We start from the raw sequence: 22,164 nt of genomic DNA, 5'->3' as shown, positions 1-22,164 counted from the left end.
TGTTCATTTTTTTATCACCCATGACCGGTAACTCATCTTATAAGCGTGCCGTGAATACGAATAACGACATTCCTTTGCTTCGATCATCAACAACTATGGCATCATCAATTCATAGTTTCGTACGATAAAATGTAGTTAAATTGATTGTTGATCCTCGTTGATCAGAGCATGCACAGCTGTCAATTCCAAATGTAAATGTTGCATGGAGACAACAAGACTCGCTGGAAATCTAAAAATACAAGAATACAAACATGTGCTATCATTCCCCACTTTCCCTCTGGATCTTCTCTTTTCCCCACTCCTTTGGTGACAGTCTGTACTTTCAAAACAAGCATAACATGTGAACGCCCTAAACTATAACTTGATCACGTTTGTGGGAGAGTCCTTGCGAAAGATCTTCAATCTATGAAATGTAATTCAATCTAACTATCTAACTATCTAACTATCTAACCAATCTCTAATGATTTCTCTTAATTTTTGACCTTCATCTCTTCTCCAAAGATGATCAGCATCATCAATTTCAATTGATTTCACTATATTTGCTTCTTTACCATTATTTATTTCTTGAGCAAAATTTATATATGAAGATGATCCTGTAAATTCATCTTTATCACCATAAACTAACCATACAGGTTTATCATTCGGTAAATGTTGTTTATGATCTTTTAATGCTACGGGGAATTTCTTCGATGATAGTAATGATATACCTTTAAATACTGTCAAAGGTGGTGAAACTAATAAAGTCTTAGTTAGAGGTATCAAGTGATTATTCGGGAATGGCGCTAAGATAGTTAATAATGAGCCCCAGGAGTACCCCTGCGAGACGTTGGAAGAATCAGCTTATGTTCGAATATCAAATTTACAAAATCTCCCAATGAGCATTACATATACTGGTTTGCGAATAATTGTCAAAAAAGAAATTTTCACTTACAAATCTAAAAACTTCCTTAACGCTATCCCCCAATAACCCAACACCGATTTTTTCAATTTCAGCTAAATCTTCAGGATCATTTCCAATACCTAACCAAGGTTGTGAACCACCTGATAAACCTACACCTCTAACATTATAAGTTATTACAGCAGTTTTACCACATAATTCAGATGGTATAGGAACTTCAGAAATAGAATTTCTAGCTCTATTCGATGCATCATTTATAGATATAGAATTTCTTGTTCTTTGTCCATTATTGGTAGAAGATCCTCCTTGTTCGGATATTGAATTTCTCAATCTTGATGAAGGTGTAGGTTGTGAAGCTTCAGAAATTGAATTTCTCAATCTAGGTGAACTTGGCATTTTTGGTGAATTTGGCATTTTAGGTGAACTTCCTAATGTAGGTGAATTTTTCAATTGTGGTGTTCTTGGTGGAGATTTCAAAAGAATATCAGCATCTGGATTAGCACCTTCGATGGTTGATGGATTAGTTGTATGTGAATGATATGGATGATATACAGCTTCTATAAGATGTTGTGTTATTACGCTGAGAAGTAAAAGCAAACGAAAACCACATCGTTGATCAGCACAAACTCGTATCTACTTCGGTAAAAAGGGAATCCACTCACGGATCTAACATACTACCACCTAATCTGCCCCAAGGATGACTAGCGACAATAACTCTTTCTACACCCATATCTTTTAACCCATCTCTTACGTCATAATCTAAATCTTCTAACTTCTTAGGTACAGTGGAATATTCACCTAATCTATTTATATGTGGTTTTATTGATGGAGGAAATGGTTTTGGTAGATATAATCTTGCTTCTAGATGTATTGGCGGTGTTGAAGATGGTAATAATAATCTTAAATGTGGATGTAATCTTTGATCCCATACATCATTTTGTGGATCAGGTCTAGCCATTTTGAATCAATCGTTGTACAAGTAATATTCACCAAGTTACTGATGCAAGGTAGTCTAGATGACAAGGGCTTCTCTGTATCAAACAATGAGTAGTATATACAAATAAGTAATGTTACGAGCAACTTTTTTATCTAATGTTGTTTCGATTCTACACTACACTAAAATGATTAGACTGCGTGTGAAAGATTGGAAGGTTTGTAGCAAGAGATCGACATTACTTGTTACCTGTTACAGCAGTGAAGTGACGTTGTTCAATGCGGTAATATAACCCTGAATTTGATGAGTCTTATTCGGCACTGGCAAATATTAGTCTAACTGTAATCGGGGATTTTCTATTTGCAGCAATTGCTTTACGCTATCTCATGTTTCTTCTACCTTGGAAGAACCTCAACGAGTGATGCCATGATAATGCAGCATCCACAAGTGGTTTGAAACCTTAGTCTATTGTGCATTTTGTAATATGCATGGCAACGATATATCTAATCATACAAGAGATCGTCAAAGGACGTTGTATAAGAACTATACTTGATTATGTGATCACGAGTTTGTGGCGGGTTTATACGGTTTTGTGAGTTATATAGGTAATATAGATATTTTAATTATATTTAAACGAATGACAGGATCCTTCTATTAAGGCTAATATGATATTATGAGAGCTAAGATACACCAAAAAAACAAAAAGATAGAAGAGAAGAAATAAAGTAATACAAAGTAGCGTACCCAGTGGGTCGTACCGAATCAAACTTATGTGGCAATTTAGTTTTCAGCACCGACAACAACGATATGACCTAAATAAGCTACTGCTTGATTGAATAAAACTAAATTACCTAAAGCTGAAACTGGTGCAGTAGTTTCACTATCTTCTGCTGAGGATGATATCGTACTTGTTGCATTAACTAAAGCTGGAATAGTAGCATTAGTTTGTAAAACTGTGTCTGCTAATCCTGTTGATGAAGGTATTATTGATGAGGCGGTTGTTGAGACTGCTACGGATGTTGAAGTGGAAGAGGAAGCTACTGAAGATGATTGAGCGGTTGATGTAGATGTTGTAGATGGTTCAACGTATGTTGATGTGGGCGTTGGTGTTGTAGAAGGTTCAACGTAAGTGGAAGTAGGTGGTGTGTAGGTTGAAGTGGGTGTTGGTTTTTCTGATGTCGATGTAGTCTTTTCTTGTGATTCATCATTGTACCACCATGTCATATAGAACACACCTGCTCCTTCAGACTATGAATGTAACGCCACCTATTAGCAGCTGTTCCAAAGTTGAAATACTCGCGAAATCCCACTCACGGCAAATTGTGTGAACAATCCTCTTGACATGTCCAAACCTCCGTAAGGACATGTTGGGCATTCGTCTGCAATAGTGGCTATCACTGTCTTGCCTCCGTAACTAATTGAGATAGATCTACCACAATTTGGACCTGGATACCTATGTAGTATTTACAGCCAGATTAGCAAGAGATCCAAGGACATAAACATGTGTAACAGCCGACTCACCCTCCACCATATTGAGCAGAATTCTGGGCAACAATAAAATCATTTGGACCGTTATACCAACCACAAGCACCTAATCCAACATCGTAAAAGGTAGCTCGAGAATTGGCATATGATTGACCTCTTTTTTCTATAGATGAGGTTGAGGTTGAATTGAATTCAAATCCATAAACTTGTTTGGCATCCTTCTTGGCGAAATGTGATCTTGCTCTAGATCTAGATAATTCATGTGCTTTTCTATCAGAAAATCCCAATACTGTTGATGTGGATAATAGTAATAAGATTAATAAGTAAGTTGTTGCGAACATTTTAGAAATCGATTATTTTGGCCAATAGTTGATAGTTGTTTAATTTTGGTTTGATTTTGATTTGATTTTGGTTTGAAATGTGTTTCTTAATGAGTGTTATATGTTTGATGTAAAGAAAGACCGATTGAACGAGTTAGCGAATGCCTTATTTGGGCTATGGGTGTAAACAATATCAAGTCAGCTTATGTTGAATGTTGCGATCCTTTCATTGTTCTGGCATACTTCTTCCAAACGCATGGCACAGCTCTTATGGAAACTTTCGCCATTGCACTTTTCATAAATGAGGGCTTGAACAAGAAGAAACTAAATTACTTACTTTTTAGCGAATGAATGGTACTTGCCTAGTATATGTTGGGGGAAATCGTACTTGAGATCCTTATCCTTTTGGTAATGAAAGTCTTGAGGTGGTCGTTGGACTTGTAGTTGAGGTTGAGGTTGTTGATTATTCAAAGGTATGTCGGTATTTCTGTTTGAGTGAAGGAATGTAAGGATGATAGAAAAGGAATGAGAAGGATAGATATGATATGTGATTGAGAAAAGAGTGTCTTTGAGGTCAGTTCGTTTCTTGTAATGTTCGAATGGTCTTTGTCTTGCTAGTACTGTATTGTCGGAAGATCAAGTCATTTAGCTCTATGAAAAGAAGGGATAGGTGGGAGGAAGGGAAAGATAAGATGGGGCGTTTATTTTAATTTTTTTGTCTACTACCAAAGTATATCGATATTAGAAATTCGGGGTCAGATAAAAAAAGAGGGTAGTAGTTGTTCATCAATAGCCCAACGTTAGTGAAATGTTAATGAAGAATGGTAACGATAAAGCAGTAATGACTTGACATTCAGATTATTCTCCATACTTTACATTTCCCTCAAACATCCCTGCTCTATTACTTCTCCTGCTTTTCCTAATCTTGCTATGCCTCTCTGCGTGCATAACAGCTTTACTGTAGTACACAGATAGAAGTTGTATGACGAAGAATTGATCTCAACTGATTGAACAAGCAACTCATCAAAAAAATGGAAATTTTGAGCTATCACCCCCAGTCTTACTTTAAATAATACAATAACAAGCCACTAAATCTATCCTATCCGATAAAACGATAAACACCCTCGAATAGTTTATTTCACGTGGTTTTATCAGACTTTTCCTGATAATTTAATAATCATACTTTCTGCATAAGGGGGGTAAGACGTCAGAGGATTTAATGATTTTTCATAACTTATGGGTTATATAAAAAAGGGTTTTAAAGCTAAAGGCAAGGATCGGATAATACGGGATTTTCAGGTACAAGGGGAGCCAAAAATTTAACAGCTGAAAAATTGAGGGGACTCATTGATAGGTACAGACTCATAATATGAACCCGGTCCAGAACTTTTATTCTGCATACTAAGACCAAAGCCGCTGATTGTATAGACGAACGGGAAATCATCATAAATTACCGACTTGAGAGTTATATCGAATCACGGCTTGACGGGATGGCGTCGAAGATGAAGAAGGACTTGCATCTGGACTCAACTTCGTGATGATATAAGACAACCGATAAATCTGGGATAATGCTTATAGTATCCGGGCGGACAGATTTGTATTGTACGTCGAGCAACATCATAGGGAGGAGTATCCACAATACCAAGTAAGATGTACCAAAGGGCTTGCTAGCATCCGTCCCAAAGAGAGTGTTTACCACGTATAATGTCGACGAGAGAGCGAAGAAGTGTCAAGCATGATTGCTTATAAGCTACCGATACTTGCAAACGTTCAGAAGCAATGTCCATAAGAGGACCATTCATCGGAAATTGTCGCAAATATCGTTGACTTCGCTGTTGAAAACCAGATATACACTTGTAGAGCAGTACAAGCTGCAAATACCGGTATTACTGGCGTTTCGTTGGTGATACCATGTAGTCATTACTATGGGGGCTACAATCTGGATGCTTACTTTAGATCTACTGACGATCAGGGCAAAAACCCGTACCAAATTCCACCACTTTTGGCACATTGGTCTCATAAAAAGCAATAGCATGTAACCCAAAATATAGTACAAACATAACAATTACAACCTGGGTCATTCTGCACTCTAATCCATACTAGAATTCCCTACACAAATCACTCGATATCTAAACTGGCCTCAAACGCAATAGTACATCTGCTACCAGTCCAGGCACATCATTGGCTTCGGCTGCTATATTGACAGGTTCCGTGATATCTATATCACTACCGCTGAGCTATAACATTACGACACATCAGCTTTTAATGCACAATTTGCGGTTTAGCTGTAGATACGTATCACTCACTTTAGCATCGACTAGTCTTTTCGTCAATTCATCAAATGTTACTTCAAGTATGACTGAACCGTTGGGTACATCATATTCCAGATGTAACTCGTTATCCGTAACAGCTTTAACTGATTTGATTCCAAGTAACGATCGATAGAACGATAATGAAGAAGAATACCTATTAGAGCACTGGTCAGCTCTTCCTCGTGTAACGGGGTATGGACCAGGTAAATTGCGTCTTCCACTCGCCATCTACATATCTCATCAACTTTTGTATCTCCTGCTTCTCTTCCTTCCCTAACTTCTTTCGCTCTAGCTTCTTCCCTCTCTCGCTCACGACTTAGACGTTGAACCTACAACACAACATATTGTAAGCTATATATCCCAATTGGCCGGAAAACAGAAAAGGGCAAGACAACTGACTTCTTTGGCCACTTTAGTGACTTCCTCTCTAGTTGTATCAGTTTGACTTTGGGTCGAAGAGAGAGCATCTGTTAATCTTTCCATTTCTACAATTTGAGCATCAAGAGTATCATTCGCTTGAGAAGTTGTCATTCTCTGATATGGAACAGTCAGTATGTTATATTACCGATGCATAAGTGACATAACTCACATTTTCCAGGGGATGAGTAGCTTTGATTCTAGCTAATTCAAGTTCCATATCCCTTATCTGTTTCTGCAAAGCTTGAGCTTCCAATAATCGTTGTGACATTTCAGTGTGTTCTGAGGAAACCTATCAGCTGTAATCCGTAAGATGAAACAGAGTGAGCAACTGACTCTTTGCGTTCGTTTCAGCTAATTTGACTGTGGTTTTCCTCATATTCTCTATACTCAATTTTGCTTCTTTCAAGACAGCTTTCTTTGCAGCATTTGATATCTCTACAATAATCAGAAGCTGTCAGCTAGCCAGCTTTCGAATTGTTTCAGAAGCTGATCTAGTCATGTTTTCGACTAACCTCTTTCCTCATTTTCTCCTGGTTCTACACGTTGAGGTTCATCACCAATTATCCAGGATAAGAAATGTCTTTTCGCTTCTTGCTCCAAATATGTGAATTTGACTCTACGGAAGTATTCCTATATTTGAGGAAGTATCGTGAGTTGATTGTGATAGGAAGATGTCTTGTCAACTTCCAACTTACCTTTTGTGATTCCATCTCTTCCCTTACTAAAATTGGATTACTTGGGTCCAACATCATAGCTGAATCATTGCTGCTCATGGTAACATCCCTCAATGCTCTCTCTTGGAATTGATCTCGATGCTGTAAGACATGAAAGCCTGATGACGCTGCTGAAGATATTCTAATGGGTTAGAACAAGTCAGCTTGTAAGGTTTGGGGTTCAGGGATAGGTGAAGGAGAGACGTACTGGTCTACAGCTTGATGAAGACTGGATCCAGTTGATATTGATGCGTACATGGTAGAGGTGTTGCCTACTGCTGCCATATCGGTGTAGTTTGAGTAGTCTCACTTTTGCTGATGAAGAGTTTACCAGAAAGCTCAGTAGGAAGATGGTCTCTATGCAGGAAAATTGGTGAGAAGACGCAAAAAGCGGGATCCTCATTTGTTTGTTTACGTTTTTCCCAGTTTCAACGCGACTGTTTTTAGCGGAGATTATTGTTTACTCCGTCATTCCTTGTCAACAAAGCTCAGTAAGTTTGGTGGAGGTTGAACGATATCATCTACATTAATATTCCATCCATAATCATAGCGCTACGGTGAGTGATGTTGACGTCTTCGTCTTCTTTTTTCTCCTCATGATTTGATAAATGACACTACATGCAGCGACTCGAAGTTGTTATAATCAGCGATACAAAATGCCTACATCAAAATCGATTTCCTGTCATGTCAGACTTCGACCTTCTTGCCCAACTGATGGAAAGATAGACTCCGAAGCGATTCGTATTGAGGGAAATGATATAACGGCTCTTAATAAGGAAGGAGACAAAAGATATCGATTCAGGTAAGCTATATAAACTGCGATGACCATATAGCTTGCTGATGGAACTAATAGTCTTGACAAATGTCATCCTGCTAGTGGAACGCAAGAAGAAGTTTTTGAACATGTTAAACCCCTGTAAGCGCTTTGCGAGGCTTTGAAGCGGAAGATTCAGCTGACCGTTGGTATCACAGTGTCGAGCAGGCCTATCAAGGTCAAGTAAGCTTGTACATCTCCTCGAATCCGCTGGTCTGTCGGGCTGACCTGTGAACACAGAATACGACTATCTTCACCTACGGAGTAACAGGATCTGGCAAAACACACGTTCGTTCAGCTTAATTACTGCTTACTCGACAGAATGAATGGAGAAAAGCGCTGATTGGTCCTGTTTAGACAATGCAAGGGTCAGCTTCAGATCCAGGTATAATACCCAGAACTGTGGAGGTGAGCTATCATGAAACTTATGTTGTTGAGTTGACCTAGCTGACAGATCAACGAGCCAGGCCATATTCGAAAGGAGATCAATTTTGAAATCCTCCACGTTAAGAGTCACTTTTTCATATGTAGTATGTCCTTTCGTCATTTTCTAGACTGTTTCAAATTTCCATTACTGATACTACTAATTATCATTCTAGGAAATACTGAAAGACGAAGTATTTGATCTTTTGGGTGATCGGTCAGAGGTAAGCCAACTCCCTCGCCCCCGAATTCTAGCTTAAACTGCACTTATTCGCCATTCGCAGCCGAGAAAAAGGGATATCAGAATGTCGTCAGAAGGAGAAAATATCATCGCAGACCTGATAATACAGCCCATCAGTAGCATCGAAGAATTTAGCAGGATATACAAGTAAGATATGCCTTTTCTCTCCTAACAGTGCGATGATCTAGGGCTAAGTGACTGATTGATCGTGATCTACAGCACCGCTGCAAAGACACGTAAAACAGCATCAACAAAACTCAACTCGTCTTCTTCCCGATCACATGCTATCTTGACGATTTATCTCCAAAGAAGTGATAGTGACAGCTTGACAGTCTCAAGACAAGGTAAAATTTGTGTGAGTTATGCGGTACCAGGTGATCTTCCGGAGTAACAGCTGACAACTCGGTTTCAGCTGACTGATTTGGCTGGATCTGAGAACAATAATCTCACTGGTAATGACAAAGAGCGTATGCGAGAAGTAAGCGCCGTTCGCCTGCTTCCGAACAATTGTCACAGTGATACTGATTCACAGTATAGAGTTCCGCAATAAATACCTCTTTAACGACTCTTGGGAAAGTGGTCGATGCTCTCAATCTCAATGCTCAGAAGGGTCAAAGGGAAGGTGGAGTATTTGTTCCGTATAGGGAGTCAAAGTTGACCCGATTGTTACAAGGTAAGCGTTTAGACCTGTAAAAATGGGGAAACAAGCTGATAGCGATACATACATAGATGCCCTTGGAGGGTCGTCCCAAGGCTTATTAATATGTTGTTTAGCACCTGGTGAACAATTCGCTAGGGATACTATCAATACACTGCAGTCAGTTATCGTATTAGCAGAGTTAGAAATATAACTGATATCTCCCTCTAATCATCAGATTCGCTAAAAAGTCAAAATCTGTTGAAAATCGTCTGAATGTGACAGAAAGTAGTAAGTCCATTTCATTGTTGATGTCCGATTATTAGCTAAACAGCCTACTTGATAAATTCAGGTTCTCGACGAGCCTCTGCTCCAATTACGCAAATCGCTAAGAAGAGCGTTATTGGAGGACCTATTCGAGCGAATATCGGTCCTAGACATTCCGCTCCTACAGATGCTCGAACAGCTTTATCAGCCATTTCAGCTAACTCTCGACCTATGCGTGGACTGAACATCAGAAATCAACCTGGAAAAGAGAATGTAATTGCGGGTGGAAAGGTAGATCAGAAAGGAAATATCCTCAAAGGCATGACTGACGAGCAGCTTGATCAAAGGGTACGCCAGCTTCGTTTCAATGGAAAGATTTACGCGTAAGCTGATATTTAAGAGATAGATTCACAAGGTAGTCTCTCAGCAGATAGCACTAGAAAAAGAATTTATACGACCCACTACAGCAGCAATTCAGCCTGGCCAAACAGATTTGGCTGTTCGAGGAGAAACAGAAATGGGTTCGCTTTCCGCTGATGATAAAGAAAATAGAGCTAGAGTTATCACTTCCCATGCTAGGCAATTGCAACATAGGTTAGTTAATTGTCACAGCACTCATATACCTTATTAGTGGCCCGTCGAAAGCCGACTGATCATTTCGAAACTTCAACAGCGGTGATCTGCAACAAGCTTTATCATTATACAGAAAAGCTTTCGAATATGCTCCGTCTAACCGAAAACTTCCTTTGAGGTAAGCTTCTTTCAAGCAGACATCGCCTAACAAGGAGCTTATATCAACGTTCATGCAGGATAACCGAACTTGAACTTGCTATCGAAGGTATAATACCTTCAACTTCATCTTCTTCAACCACTACTAAAGAATCACATAATAAAAGTGGGATGAAAAGATCTTTAGGTCATTTAGGCTCTTTAGCTGAATTGAGTCATGTGGAATCTCCAGCCAAGAAAGGTAGATCTTAAAACCACAACATGACTATCTTCCTAGTAAACGACATTACACTTGTAATATAATGATATCTCATGCCCCTTTTAAACGAAGTTTGATTGTATATTATGGTATCTCGCTTTCTCTCGGTACTTTGGGTATTCCTTCTCTTTATTAACTACTCTCTGATATTCGCTAAGACCCGCTGTAGAATATAACGGACATTATCGACTCGACACAATTTTTCATACTTTACCAAAACCAAGAATGCAGGTCATGTCTTATATAAATTGCATTCATTCTGGCGAAAACGGCATGGGTATATGAGATATGCAAAGTTGTCTATCCATTTTATTGTATAATATTATATTATGCAAAATCTTTTTAATTTTTTTCTCTCTTCTTAGCATCCTTTAATACTCTCTCTTTATCTCCTTAAATCTCCAATAAATCAATTCTACCTATTTATCAACTTCTTCTCTTTTTTTACCTCAAAAGAGCTTGTACTTTCTCATCATCTTGGAATTTACCTTTCCTCAATAGATCTCTTGATTCTCTTGCTGGTCTTTGAACAGAAGGTCCACCCGTTGTATCTGAAATAGCAGACATGATTTTTTTAGTTACATCTTCTAAACAGTCCAATTCATAGAAAGTATCAGGTGATTCTTCTAATACGGTTAAAATCATTAAACTTGTTAAATTCGTTGGTGAATAATCTTTATCTATCAAGAAAGTATTAACTATATCTTGAATTGATGCAGAATCAGAATATCCTAATCCTGCGATTATACGTGATATTGATGTATTGTAATTTTCTATATCAATTGTAGTTAATTAGCATATTACCGGCATAATACGTTCATACAATACGCTGTACATGATTCAACTTACCATTTCTACCAGCTGTAAATGCTTCCTCAACCAATTCAATGATTTGTGCTTTGGCACCTGCACCAATATTTTTACCTGCACTTCTGCATACAGCAGCTAAAGCATTTGCCATCGAAGGTGCGATTTCATTATCACCTGATCTGATTCCACCAATCAATTCGGTGATTAATGGGTCGACCCGAGGCTGTTACAAGTAAATTTGATCGCATCAGTCATTTGAGCTATTGTGAGCATTTTAGCTAGAGAGATACTCACTTGATGTTTCATCAAAGCACCTAGACCAGCTGCAGCACGATTTCTAACTGAAACAGCTGCAGGATCAGAAGCGGACTTGACAAAAGTTCTTGTTAATTGTGGGTGGAAAGGTTTGACCAATTGTGGTACTTCCTCAAGTAAGACTGTAAGTGTAAGTAAACTAAAAACCCCAAAACAACAGACATCAGCCTCACAACCACTAATTACTATTATTGGAGTATATATGACTTACATGGCAGATTTGATTTGAGGAGCAATAGCTTGACCTGAAATTACTCTAATCAGAGGACCAGTTAATTGAATGATGTAAGGCTTGATTGCAGATTCAGTTGTTCTTTGAACTAATTCACCTATACCTAAAGCAGCTTGTTCTCTTTGTTCTTGTGTTCCACTTAAGATACCAGCTAATAAAATAGGTACAATAGATTGAACACCTTTTGGTCTTGAAAAACCTGATACAGTTCTGCCTGGTGATCCAGAAGATTCAATTGATCTTCTTAATGGAACAACTAAATCCTCTAATTCATCTTTATCAATTGTTCTGACAAAGAAATCCAATGATTTCCACGCTGATTCAACAACAGATTCAGTCGAATCATCAAATAATGAAATTAAAATTCTAATCCAATCAACTCTATAGTCTGTCGTATCGGCTTCATTGACTTGACAGAATGTTCCAAATATATCACATGCTGTAGCTCTTCTAACTGGATTAGAATCTTTGGCCCATCCAATGAGAAGCATTTCTAACAAGTGTATACCATCAGAATCTTCAACTGAAGCAAGTAACGATTCAATTGCAGAATTGATTTCCCCAAGTATATCTTCGTCTTGCTCTTTTTCCAATGATTTTACCAAGGCTCCTAAAACAGTATCCAATCGCTTGTTGAGTGCTGAACCAGCCACTTTTACAAGTTGACCAAGAGCCCGAGCGTTGAATGCTGTAATAGGTTGAGCGATAAGTGTCGGTATAAGTACAGGGAATACACTGTTGGCTCGAACCTATATGACATAACAAGATCAGCTTATGCAGGTTCTGAGATAATTTAGCTGACTTACGCTCATGACTTCTTGCAAAGCCTTCAAAGCGGTTTCTGAAGTTTCTCCCGGGTTTCTCATAGCTTCCAGCAATGTTGGAATAGTTTGATCGATAGCTTTTGCACCCATGTAATGCTGCATAGAGTCGAAAGTTCGGGCAGCGGCAGCTCGAACAGATGGCTCGGTGTCGACAAGAGCAGCTCTGACAGCAGAGATAATAGCATCTTCGTGATCGGCAATAACTTCTTTGTTGGTAGCAGCCATAACATCTGCGAATGCCAAACAAGCACCTTCTTTGCTTCGAGCATCGGGTGAGGTAATAGCTTTTTGAAGGATAGGAATGATTTCTCCAAAGATTCTTTCTCCGTTCTTTCGACATAACTCTCCCAATGTTCGAGAAGCGGTCTGTATTCGAAAGCATTAGCAGTGATATATCACTACCGGCATCACAACGCACCTCTTGTTGATCGACTTCGGGACTGCCCAAAAGGGACATGATCAATTGCATAAGAACAGGTAAGATCTCCCTCGTAGTTCGTGGAGTGTCTGGAGGTGTCACCAGTCAGCATCACTAAGTGTACAAGTAGCCGCAAACACTCACTTTGGACAAGAGCTTTCCAAATATGGATGGAAGCTTGTCTGACGATGGATACAGCATCTTGTCGAACAATGTACAATGTAGCCAAAACTCTGTCTCTTCTCTCTTGACCAAGAGCATCGAGAAGTGCTCTTCTGGCAGCATCGGCGGATTGAGCTGGAGCTTCGTCTTCTTCCAACTCGACCTTTCCACTGATACCGGTGACTCGATAAAGGAGTTCTCCGGTAAGTGCGATGGAAGATTGCTATATTCCGTTATCAGCATGTATACTTTCTCAGGAAAAGAATGCGCTGGAGAACTCACTCTGATTCTCCATGAATGGTCTATCATACCCTTTTCCAACTCTGGTAACAACAAATCGATAGCCTTTGAGGAGTAGTTGGCAATGATCATCTTACCAGCACGCATGGATGCTTCTCGTACTATTGACCCCATACACAATCACAGCATCAATGGATCGCACAGGTAATTGTCAAAAGAGAGGGAGGGTGTACTTACCATATTCTGAATCATCAGCAAGACCATTGAGGATAGGGGGAATGACTCTTCCTAAATGAGGAGCGAAACGATGACCGAAAGTAGCTGGTAAATAGACCAAGAGGGAGATGAAACCTTCTCTAACGTATGGCCTTGGACTTGCAGTATTTTTTATGATTTCAGGTAAAAGACCCTCTAATTTTTCCATACCTAAACCACTTAGAACTTCTGATAAACCTTGTGCAGCACCTTGCCTATCAACACCACTTGTATCTGATCTAAGAGTTTGCAATAATTCGTTAACCAGATTAGGGAAATTAGTTTCACCCAATCTTTCAACCAATGTACCTAATGATTTAGCTGCTGTAGCTCTTGCCTCGGGTACAGGATCGACAAGTACTTCATGTACTAATGGCATTAATTCGTTCAAGTATGGTACGAGGTCTCTGGTTTCGGTTAATGAAGCCATATTACCAACAATTTGAGCAGCTTTTCGTTTAATTTCTGAAGATCGTTGTCGTAAACCCCTATCAATGATTGGCATGACTAATGCGAGTGAAGGAGCATCAAGATAATGTTCAAAGGTAGTTTTGAGTAATGATGTTAGAGCGGTGTTTGTCTTGGCAGTTGGATCAGCAAGGGCTTTCATCAAAGTACTTTGTATAGACTTGACTTCTGGATTGTTGAGGACTTCTCCGAAACGTTTCAAACTTGTGTTGGCAGCTGATTTGACTTGAGCATGAGAATCGTTGATGACACCAGTGAGATGGGGAATGATGGTAGGAAGAGAAAGAGATAATTGTCGAGGAGCACAGAAAGCCATTGCACTACGTATACTCTTATCAGCTGTTGTACAGCATGCGGACGTGAGACTTTAGCTTACCCTAAAAGCTCGATAGCACCTTTTTTTGTTCTCCATTGTTTTTCTTCTAAAGCATCAAGTAAAGTAGGCAACATCAACTTGACACAATGACCGGAGATCTTTGACATAATGACTTTTGAAGCATCTTGAGTAGCTTCTCGCACATCACTATTACCGTCACCGAAGAGAGCAAGAAGTTGAGGTACAAGCTCGATGATATATGGCTCGAATATCTTTCCAAGTGTAGCAGTCAAGGTTTCGTATGCGAATAAAGCACCTTGTCTGCCTTGATAAGCACTCTTATCTTCTCCTGCTTCTCTGAGTTTATCCATCAAGTCGTATTCTTTAAGGCACTGTAAACCTCTTCCTTTGACTACACCAGCAAGACCATAAGCAGCACCTCGTCTAGCAGCGTATTTGGCTCCTGTAGTCAAAGTAGAGAACAGTCCATCGACAATGTATTCAGCTTCTTCAGCCATACCGGCTACCAATGGCGGTAAACAATCAGCTACAGCTGACTGCACCAACTCGGATGGGGTATTCAAAGCTTCGACTAATCGATCAACTACTTGAGGTATTCTAGAATCGGTTGAATCAAGATGTCGTGCCAATCTACCGAAAAGCTGTACGTGATAGATTCGCTAAGTCAGTGAGGAATCAAGAATGGTGACTCGTCCTACTTACAATAACGACGGCCTCTTTGATGTAATCATCGGTTTCAGAACTCGGAGTAGCAGATCCCAAGTAATCTTCGAACCTCTTCATCAAACCAGCAACAGCTTCTTTACCGTGAAGATCGATAATGGCGATAGCAGCATTGAGCATGCTTCGTCTGACCTCAGAATGTCGATCGCCGAGCGGTTCATTGTTTATCAGGAATTCGAATATAGGTGATATAGAAGCTGTCGAGAGAAGAGGTGCGAGCTTTTCGAGGGCAGTTGCGATAGCAACTCTTGCTTCCCATGGATCTGATCGGTTGACGGTTTCAGGAATAACCATACCCTACATTCATGATTATCAGTACCGATTTTTTGCAATATCCATTCTGAGTGTACTCACAAATCGGTCATACTCTGGTACCAACAGTTTATTTTTCTCAGTGTAAAGTGTTTGTAAGCCTTGTACAGTGGGTTCGACCTGAGATGGGTGCTGCTCGGCTCCTTCGGCAAGTGCTCGAGCACAACCGAGACGTACAGCAGCACTTCCGTGAGCTGTTCATCCGCCATTAGCTTAGGTTTGTGATTAAAGCGAAAGGAGGTGTGCTTACTAAGGTAAGGAAGTAAGGATTCCAAATATGTCTCTGGTAAATCGTGCCCATTATCTTCCCAAATGTGTAAAGCCAGATTAGCGTTTTGTTCATCATCGTCGTGAATAGCAATCCATAATTCTTCTGAGTAATCGAGTTCAGTCAAATCTACAGGCTGTTAGACCGTTGCGATTAGCATGTGTTCTGTGCTTGACCAAAAATCAAACAGTGACTTGCCTGTAATGCTTGAAGGGCGGCATTTCTGACATTAGAGTCCTTTGACAAGGTACCAGCAATCATTTCCGATATCTCTGCGTTAGTCGCAACATCTTTGATAGCAGCGCCTAAGTCGGCAAGGGCAGAAACAGCATCTTTAGAGAGTTTGGAGTAAGTGCCGATAACGTGCAGGAGATCTCGGATAGTTTGAAGCCGAGGATAAGCATCATTGGTAACTGAACTCGGATATCAGCAGTGATATAAAACAGCTCCAGCGAAGGCAGGTACTTACATTCTCCAACACATGCAGCAATGATATTAACAACCTATCAACAACAATCAGTATGTATTGCGACTATCGTTACCCTCGATGAGACTTACCAATGTCAGCTGTTCTTGAGCTTCATCACTTTGAGCAGATTCTGTCCCGATACCGCCCTTTGATACTACTTGCGTAAGTAACAAACTTGTTAAGGAGTATGTGGTACTGTCCAAGGGTGTTTGTTCAGCAAGGAAATGAATTTGATGCAGTATTCGAGTTACAAGTTCTAGAGGCGTATGTCAGCTAATTTAACTCGAAAGATAAGAGTCCGTCCGTCCAACTCACCTCCGACTGGCTCTTCAAGGTAATCTTCCGATATGAGCGGGGCTTCGTTACTTCTTAACACAGCAGCGGCTAACATTCTTCGTGTTTCACCAAGTCTTTCAGCAGCGAGTGATCCCAAATCCTGTTGGGCTGTTATTAGCTAATTATAGACTATAATAACGCATAAGAAAACGACACTTACAATGAAAACTTCGAAAGCTCGATTATCTACCAAGAAATTCCCGGAACTGAAAACACTAGCTAACAACAATTTTGCCATTTCATCAATGTGTTTATTGGTTTCTTCTGACAAACTCTTTGTGAGAGCGGAAACGAATTCAACACCTCTTGTCAATTGACCTTGTACCGTCACAATTTGAGTTCGAGTTTCAGCTTCTTTAGCAACTTGAGCATTAACAAGCGCTTGATCTTGTTTAGAAAGTTTACCGCCGACTTGAGTTGATTTCTTTTTAGCTAAAGAATCTCGTATCTCTTGTTCCCACTTCTCAGTTGCATAGTTCTTTCGATTTTTATCTACAGGTCCGGAATCTTTTTTGCTGTTTAGGACTGTATGAAGGAGGATATCAAACAAGATATGTTAGACTCTATCACTTGCAATTAAAGTCAAAAGGATAATAGCTCACCATCAACGAAAAGCTGATCTGCAGGAGTAGCCCAAATTCCTCTTTCTTCTAAACCTATGAAGTCGAGTGTCAAAGGGTCGAGATCGCTTCTAAGCTTTTCGAGTACTTCCGTGACGTATATTGAGGGCGATATAAATGCGAGAGTAGTCACAGCATGATAAGCGGCTTCAGCTAGTCGTAAGTCCTGCTATGATATCAGTATTGTGCTAAATCGGCATTTTTCCGGTAACTCACCTCTGGGGGAGTTCCAGCTGCGTCCCATAAATTTTTCAGTATTCTATCCTTCTCATCTCTGGCCACAGCAGCAGGATCTAGACCGAGACTTTGGGTTAGACCAATCCATGAGGTTTGAGCCTCTGGACTTATTTCAGGATGATGAGCAAGTACAAGGTAATCAACAGCTAAATCTTCCAAAATGGGTTTTTCAGTCTCAGGAGAAGAAACGAAAATAGCTGAAAGTAACCGTCCAATATCTCTAGATTTAGATGTAACGGTCTCATCATCTTCTGATGACACCTTGTGTTTGGCCTTTCGTTCATCATGTTGTTTTAACCAGACTTTCAAGGCTTCTCTCATTATTCGACTGACTTGCTTAGGGTTTCGTTTAACCAATGATGAGATCACAGAGTAAGTATCACGTCGTATTGACTTGTGTTTAGATTCGAATGCAAGATAGATAAAGGTAAGGCCAATAGCAACCCTATACTTTGATGTTAGTTGATGCCGGTTTTGAGCTGGAAAAGCGACTTACCTTGCAGAAGCAGTGTTAACCTTCGTAGCTGATGAGCCAACTATACTCTCCAGGGATCTAAGAAGCCATTTCTCGTCCTCCTCTGCTGGTACTTTGACATAGACTTTGTCATTCAGCAGGAAAGATGGTTTAGGTGAAACAGCCAAGACACCTTCCAAAGCGGAACTTCCGGTCAATTTGGCTGCTGCAGGCATTCCGCTTAATGGACCTAGAGCCAAAGCAAGAGCAACATATCCCTCTAAGAATCCACCTGAGTTAGCTGGTAAGCAAGTTGATGCAGCTTTGAGGTTGACTTCCAATGCAGGTGCAAGAAGACCGATCAACTTCTCTCCTTCTACTGAGAACTGTTGACCTGCTTGTTTGACTTTCCATATTGCTTCTCCTACTGCTGAAGATAAACCTCGACGTGTTGGTATCTTGGTTGCGTTGAGTTCTTTTACTAAAGCTGAACTAGCAGTGGATGAGACAGCTTTGTTGGATGTAAGTTGGTAGGCAAGATGAGGTGTAAGAGCGGCATTAAGAGCATGGAAAGCGGGCTCGTTTCCTTCCTTTGATACCAAGGCCGGAAGAGTATCCACTACGACCGAAGAAACAGCATCGGAAGGGGCAAGGGCGGAAGCCATGGTGAAGAGGATTGCTCGATGTTCGGGACTTGATGTTTTTCCTGTCTTAGGAAGAGCTAGAATGTCGGTTGCTATTTTTGCTTGTACTTTCTCATCCTGACATCTTCTAAGAACAGCTCGCATTAGGATAACAGACTTGGCTCTTGTTTCGGCGTTGGAGGATTTGGATGATGACAATATCGAAGGGACGAGTTTAGCCGGAAGGATGGACGATATATCGTGTGGACACATGTCGAGTAGATCAGCCGTTACTAACGAGTCATTAGCTGTGATATATTGCCTGTTCAGTCGGATCAGCTTACTTTCAAGAGCATGCTCTGGAGATCTCAGCAGCATCTTCTCAGCTTGGGGAATAAGTTTGTCCTTCAATACCTCGAACGTGACATTTTCTGACAGGAATTCTGACAACGCAATCTAACGTGGACCGTCAGCTTGATATTTTTCTGCGTAAGGATGCTACTTACAGATATATGATGTGGAGTAGCTGTTTTAGCCGCGAGGATGTTGGTAGAATAGAAGTTGATTATGGCCTCCTGATATGAACGGGTGTCAGTACAAACGCGAGTACGAACTCCTAGTAGTACTGACCTTTTCCTTTTCCACTATCTCTTTACCGTCTTTAATTTCCACCTCTTTCCCTTTTCCAGGTGCTTTAAGTCTGAGCGCTACTCCGATAACGTGAGAGATGAGGACAGATAGTCTCGCTGGTGCAACAGTAAATCGAGTTATAAGGGAATGCAGTATTGATGGAAGAGCAGATCGTAGCTGTTCGAGTTATGTGATGAGTAGCTACCCCGGAGAACGTATACAAATTGGATTGACGCTTACCTCCCGCAACACTCGCCATGTCCTAATACCTGATTTCTTACGCATTCTTGCGACCCTCAAAGCATAGTTGATCTTCTCTTCTCCACCTCTCATAGCATCGAGAACTAAAGCGAGACTTAAAAGAAGATCTTGACCTTGAGATGAGCTCATGAATGTTTCGGCAGATCCCCGTGAAGCGGCAAGGGTGGAGATGAGGGAAAGGGTGAGGAAAAGGTAAGAAAACAATGATCGTGGAGGTATACTGATCCGATATATCAGTACAGCGATCAGGATACAATTTCCTGATGATGAGATATAGAAACTTACGCCTTCGAAGGATTGGCAGCTTTCTCCACTTCGTTTGAGTTCCACTTGACGAGCTTGTCGCCGAGTTTGAGTTTGCCTTCACCATCTGATAATTTCTCATCCCGTTTGACAAGCCCTTCTAATATCGCGACTACATCATCAATTTGATCGGTATCGGTGAGTAAAGGAAGACATGATAATATGGCAGTCATGACAGATGGGACTTGAGCTGGTGGAGGAGCTATATACCGATCATTAGTCTAAGCAATATAAAAACATTTGAGTTGGAGACTAACATTGTGCTGAGACGTAAAGGTATCTTGCGATGAAAGCTCTTCTTCTCTTCTTGCTTTTATCCAATAAAGAAGGTCTCAATTTTGGTCCTATCGATTCCCAATCTACGTTAACTTCTCTTTTTCCAATTACATCATCCCTAGCATCATCAGCTATTTCATCGTCATCATCTTCATCTTCTACATGATTAGGTGTTGCACCGTTTGGTGTTCCATTTACTGATGCTTCTGACCCAGATTCATATGCTTCTCCTTCATCGGCTCCGTCGTTCTTCTCAAGCCATGAACCGACTTTGGATTGAGCTGACATGCCGCTCTGGGCTTGAAGCTTTTTATGAGGTTTCTTTATGGATGAAATGGTGAGTTAACCTTTTGAGCGTGTGTCGATAAAGTGAAGAAAGTGAGTTGGACTAGTGATACAATTATAACAGACTCTATTTCAACAATAACAATTTAGATATCATCGATCAAGATCAATCTGTTTGAAGTTGTCTTTGAGTAACTTTGTCATTCATGTTCAACTCAGGACAAAATCATTCGACAACTCCTAGAAATGCGGAGACCCCGTTCGGATCCGAGACGGATTCAAACCAAGGCTTATTTAGTGTACCCACTTATGGGGAAAACCAGATCATCGAAATCATCGGTTAAGGAATCCCTTAACGCCGACAAGTGAGTTTTACTGTAGCTATATAGGTGCCACAGCTGCTTTCATGTGCGCTGAGGTTTATTAGCTATTTAGCTGTGGTGGAGATTGATTACCCATTAGGAATGCATGGCATTAGGGTCTGTCAACCTTTTGGTACTCCTATACTCCTATACTCCTGTCATACCGTTACTGCTTCACTGCTACTGATACTGTTACTGTCGCTGTTACCTTCCGTTTGCTGCTTCGTTGTGACTGTCTGTCAGTAAGTGTTGAATTTGTTGAAATCGTCAAATCTTTGGTATTAGGTTCTTTTTTTTCATCCCTCAAAAAAAGGTCAACAAAGTAAGTTGTATTGTTGATAATTACATCGTCGTTATTCAACCAAATACTCATACAAATCAACTTATTTCAGATGCCTACTCGATTCTCCAACACCCGAAAGCACCGAGGTCACGTCTCAGCCGGTCACGGTCGTGTAGGAAAACACAGAAAGCATCCCGGTGGTAGAGGTTTAGCTGGTGGTCAACATCACCACAGAACTAACTTCGATAAAGTGGGTATCAGGATTGATTTCGTTTGGATTGGACAAGGCATATGGGATTTGGAGTACTAGGAGGAATATGTTAGAAATTGAAGAAATGAATCAAATTTTCAGGTGGACAAATAATAAGCATCTTCAAATCAAAATTATCCAAATATAGAATGTGGACAGGATCAGTAACCGTTAGATCAGTATTGAAGATGCATAAAAGGAGGATTAGGATTCCAATATAACGGGAAATATAGTCAAGGAGGATCAAGAAGGAATCGCTGGTAACTTTCAAATGGATAGCACGCTAATCTTTACCTTTCCCCTCTTTAGTACCATCCAGGTTACTTCGGTAAAGTTGGTATGAGACACTACCACTTACTCAAAAACCACTACCACCGACCAACAATCAACCTCGATAAAGTGAGTTTGGGGTTTGGTCGAACATTAGAAATGGAAAAATATGGATAGGAGAAAGTGTGCAGGAACTGATATATGTTTCTATCACAACAGCTCATCTCCCTCCCAGAAGCTAAAGTTGATGCCCCAGAAGGTACCGTCCCAGTAATTGACCTTGTTCACCTCGGTAAATTCAAACTCGTAAGTCCTTCTTTCCCTTATGTTTTATTTCCATATCGAACTGGCATCATATACTCATACAACATACACCATATACAGCTCGGTAAAGGACGAGTCAACCAACCATTCATTGTCAAAACCCGATTCGTTTCCAAATTAGCTGAGGAAAAAATCAAAGAAGCTGGTGGTGTTGTAAAACTCGTTGCTTAAGCAAATTTATGATTTTTGTTTTTGGATGGATTTCTTACAGCATTGGATCTTACTACATGATGGGCAGTAGATGTTGCAGCTAAGGTATGCAACGTGTACATGATACTTTGAAAGGGATTGATCAGGTTGGCAAAACGTGTTTATAAGTTGAGAAGTCTAGCACATCAAGGGATCCGAAGAAGAAGAATGTATCA

At 40.3% G+C, this 22,164-nt stretch overlaps 6 protein-coding genes across 6 annotated transcripts; 2 read left to right on the top strand and 4 right to left on the bottom strand.

Moving 5' to 3' along the window:
* Window positions 1–438: 438 nt before the first annotated feature.
* Window positions 439–1,856, bottom strand: L201_005037 (uncharacterized protein; the record flags this gene model as incomplete). The annotated part of the gene is made up of 3 exons (XM_066220770.1): window positions 439–816; window positions 932–1,478; window positions 1,561–1,856. 3 exons carry the CDS (start codon window positions 1,854–1,856, stop codon window positions 439–441), a joined length of 1,221 nt encoding a protein of 406 aa, XP_066076867.1.
* Window positions 1,857–2,612: 756 nt separating this feature from the next.
* L201_005036 (uncharacterized protein) lies at window positions 2,613–3,658 on the bottom strand (the record flags this gene model as incomplete). The annotated part of the gene is made up of 3 exons (XM_066220769.1): window positions 2,613–3,080; window positions 3,147–3,285; window positions 3,354–3,658. The coding sequence occupies 3 exons, from the start codon at window positions 3,656–3,658 to the stop codon at window positions 2,613–2,615; spliced, it is 912 nt and encodes a 303-aa protein (XP_066076866.1).
* A 2,108-nt stretch (window positions 3,659–5,766) lies between these two features.
* Window positions 5,767–7,367, bottom strand: L201_005035 (uncharacterized protein; the record flags this gene model as incomplete). The annotated part of the gene is made up of 9 exons (XM_066220768.1): window positions 5,767–5,874; window positions 5,944–6,103; window positions 6,175–6,278; window positions 6,349–6,483; window positions 6,539–6,648; window positions 6,703–6,804; window positions 6,882–6,999; window positions 7,065–7,224; window positions 7,291–7,367. The coding sequence occupies 9 exons, from the start codon at window positions 7,365–7,367 to the stop codon at window positions 5,767–5,769; spliced, it is 1,074 nt and encodes a 357-aa protein (XP_066076865.1).
* A 371-nt stretch (window positions 7,368–7,738) lies between these two features.
* L201_005034 (uncharacterized protein) lies at window positions 7,739–10,445 on the top strand (the record flags this gene model as incomplete). Its single annotated transcript, XM_066220767.1, has 17 exons — window positions 7,739–7,884; window positions 7,936–7,998; window positions 8,055–8,079; window positions 8,137–8,184; window positions 8,254–8,304; window positions 8,364–8,426; window positions 8,496–8,543; window positions 8,604–8,707; window positions 8,780–8,915; window positions 8,973–9,038; window positions 9,098–9,233; window positions 9,290–9,377; window positions 9,436–9,488; window positions 9,550–9,812; window positions 9,871–10,058; window positions 10,138–10,215; window positions 10,274–10,445. 17 exons carry the CDS (start codon window positions 7,739–7,741, stop codon window positions 10,443–10,445), a joined length of 1,728 nt encoding a protein of 575 aa, XP_066076864.1.
* A 451-nt stretch (window positions 10,446–10,896) lies between these two features.
* On the bottom strand, window positions 10,897–20,313 carry L201_005033 (uncharacterized protein; the record flags this gene model as incomplete). The annotated part of the gene is made up of 27 exons (XM_066220766.1): window positions 10,897–11,225; window positions 11,302–11,485; window positions 11,557–11,716; window positions 11,789–12,558; window positions 12,616–12,999; window positions 13,052–13,140; window positions 13,196–13,436; window positions 13,496–13,614; window positions 13,691–14,496; window positions 14,553–15,154; window positions 15,216–15,533; window positions 15,591–15,742; window positions 15,799–15,952; window positions 16,015–16,229; window positions 16,286–16,319; window positions 16,375–16,541; window positions 16,601–16,721; window positions 16,782–17,146; window positions 17,224–17,407; window positions 17,458–17,923; window positions 17,975–18,848; window positions 18,900–19,011; window positions 19,062–19,130; window positions 19,186–19,362; window positions 19,426–19,666; window positions 19,732–19,951; window positions 20,007–20,313. The coding sequence occupies 27 exons, from the start codon at window positions 20,311–20,313 to the stop codon at window positions 10,897–10,899; spliced, it is 7,860 nt and encodes a 2,619-aa protein (XP_066076863.1).
* A 751-nt stretch (window positions 20,314–21,064) lies between these two features.
* L201_005032 (uncharacterized protein) lies at window positions 21,065–21,970 on the top strand (the record flags this gene model as incomplete). Its single annotated transcript, XM_066220765.1, has 4 exons — window positions 21,065–21,205; window positions 21,515–21,604; window positions 21,695–21,781; window positions 21,860–21,970. 4 exons carry the CDS (start codon window positions 21,065–21,067, stop codon window positions 21,968–21,970), a joined length of 429 nt encoding a protein of 142 aa, XP_066076862.1.
* Between the last annotated feature and the right edge of the window lie 194 nt (window positions 21,971–22,164).

The sequence above is a fragment of the Kwoniella dendrophila genome, chromosome 6 (genome assembly GCF_036810415.1).
Source record: "Kwoniella dendrophila CBS 6074 chromosome 6, complete sequence".
Taxonomy (NCBI): Eukaryota; Fungi; Basidiomycota; class Tremellomycetes; order Tremellales; family Cryptococcaceae; genus Kwoniella; species Kwoniella dendrophila.
Note: the sequence above shows the minus strand (reverse complement) of the source record. Positions and strands in the feature narration are given on the sequence as shown.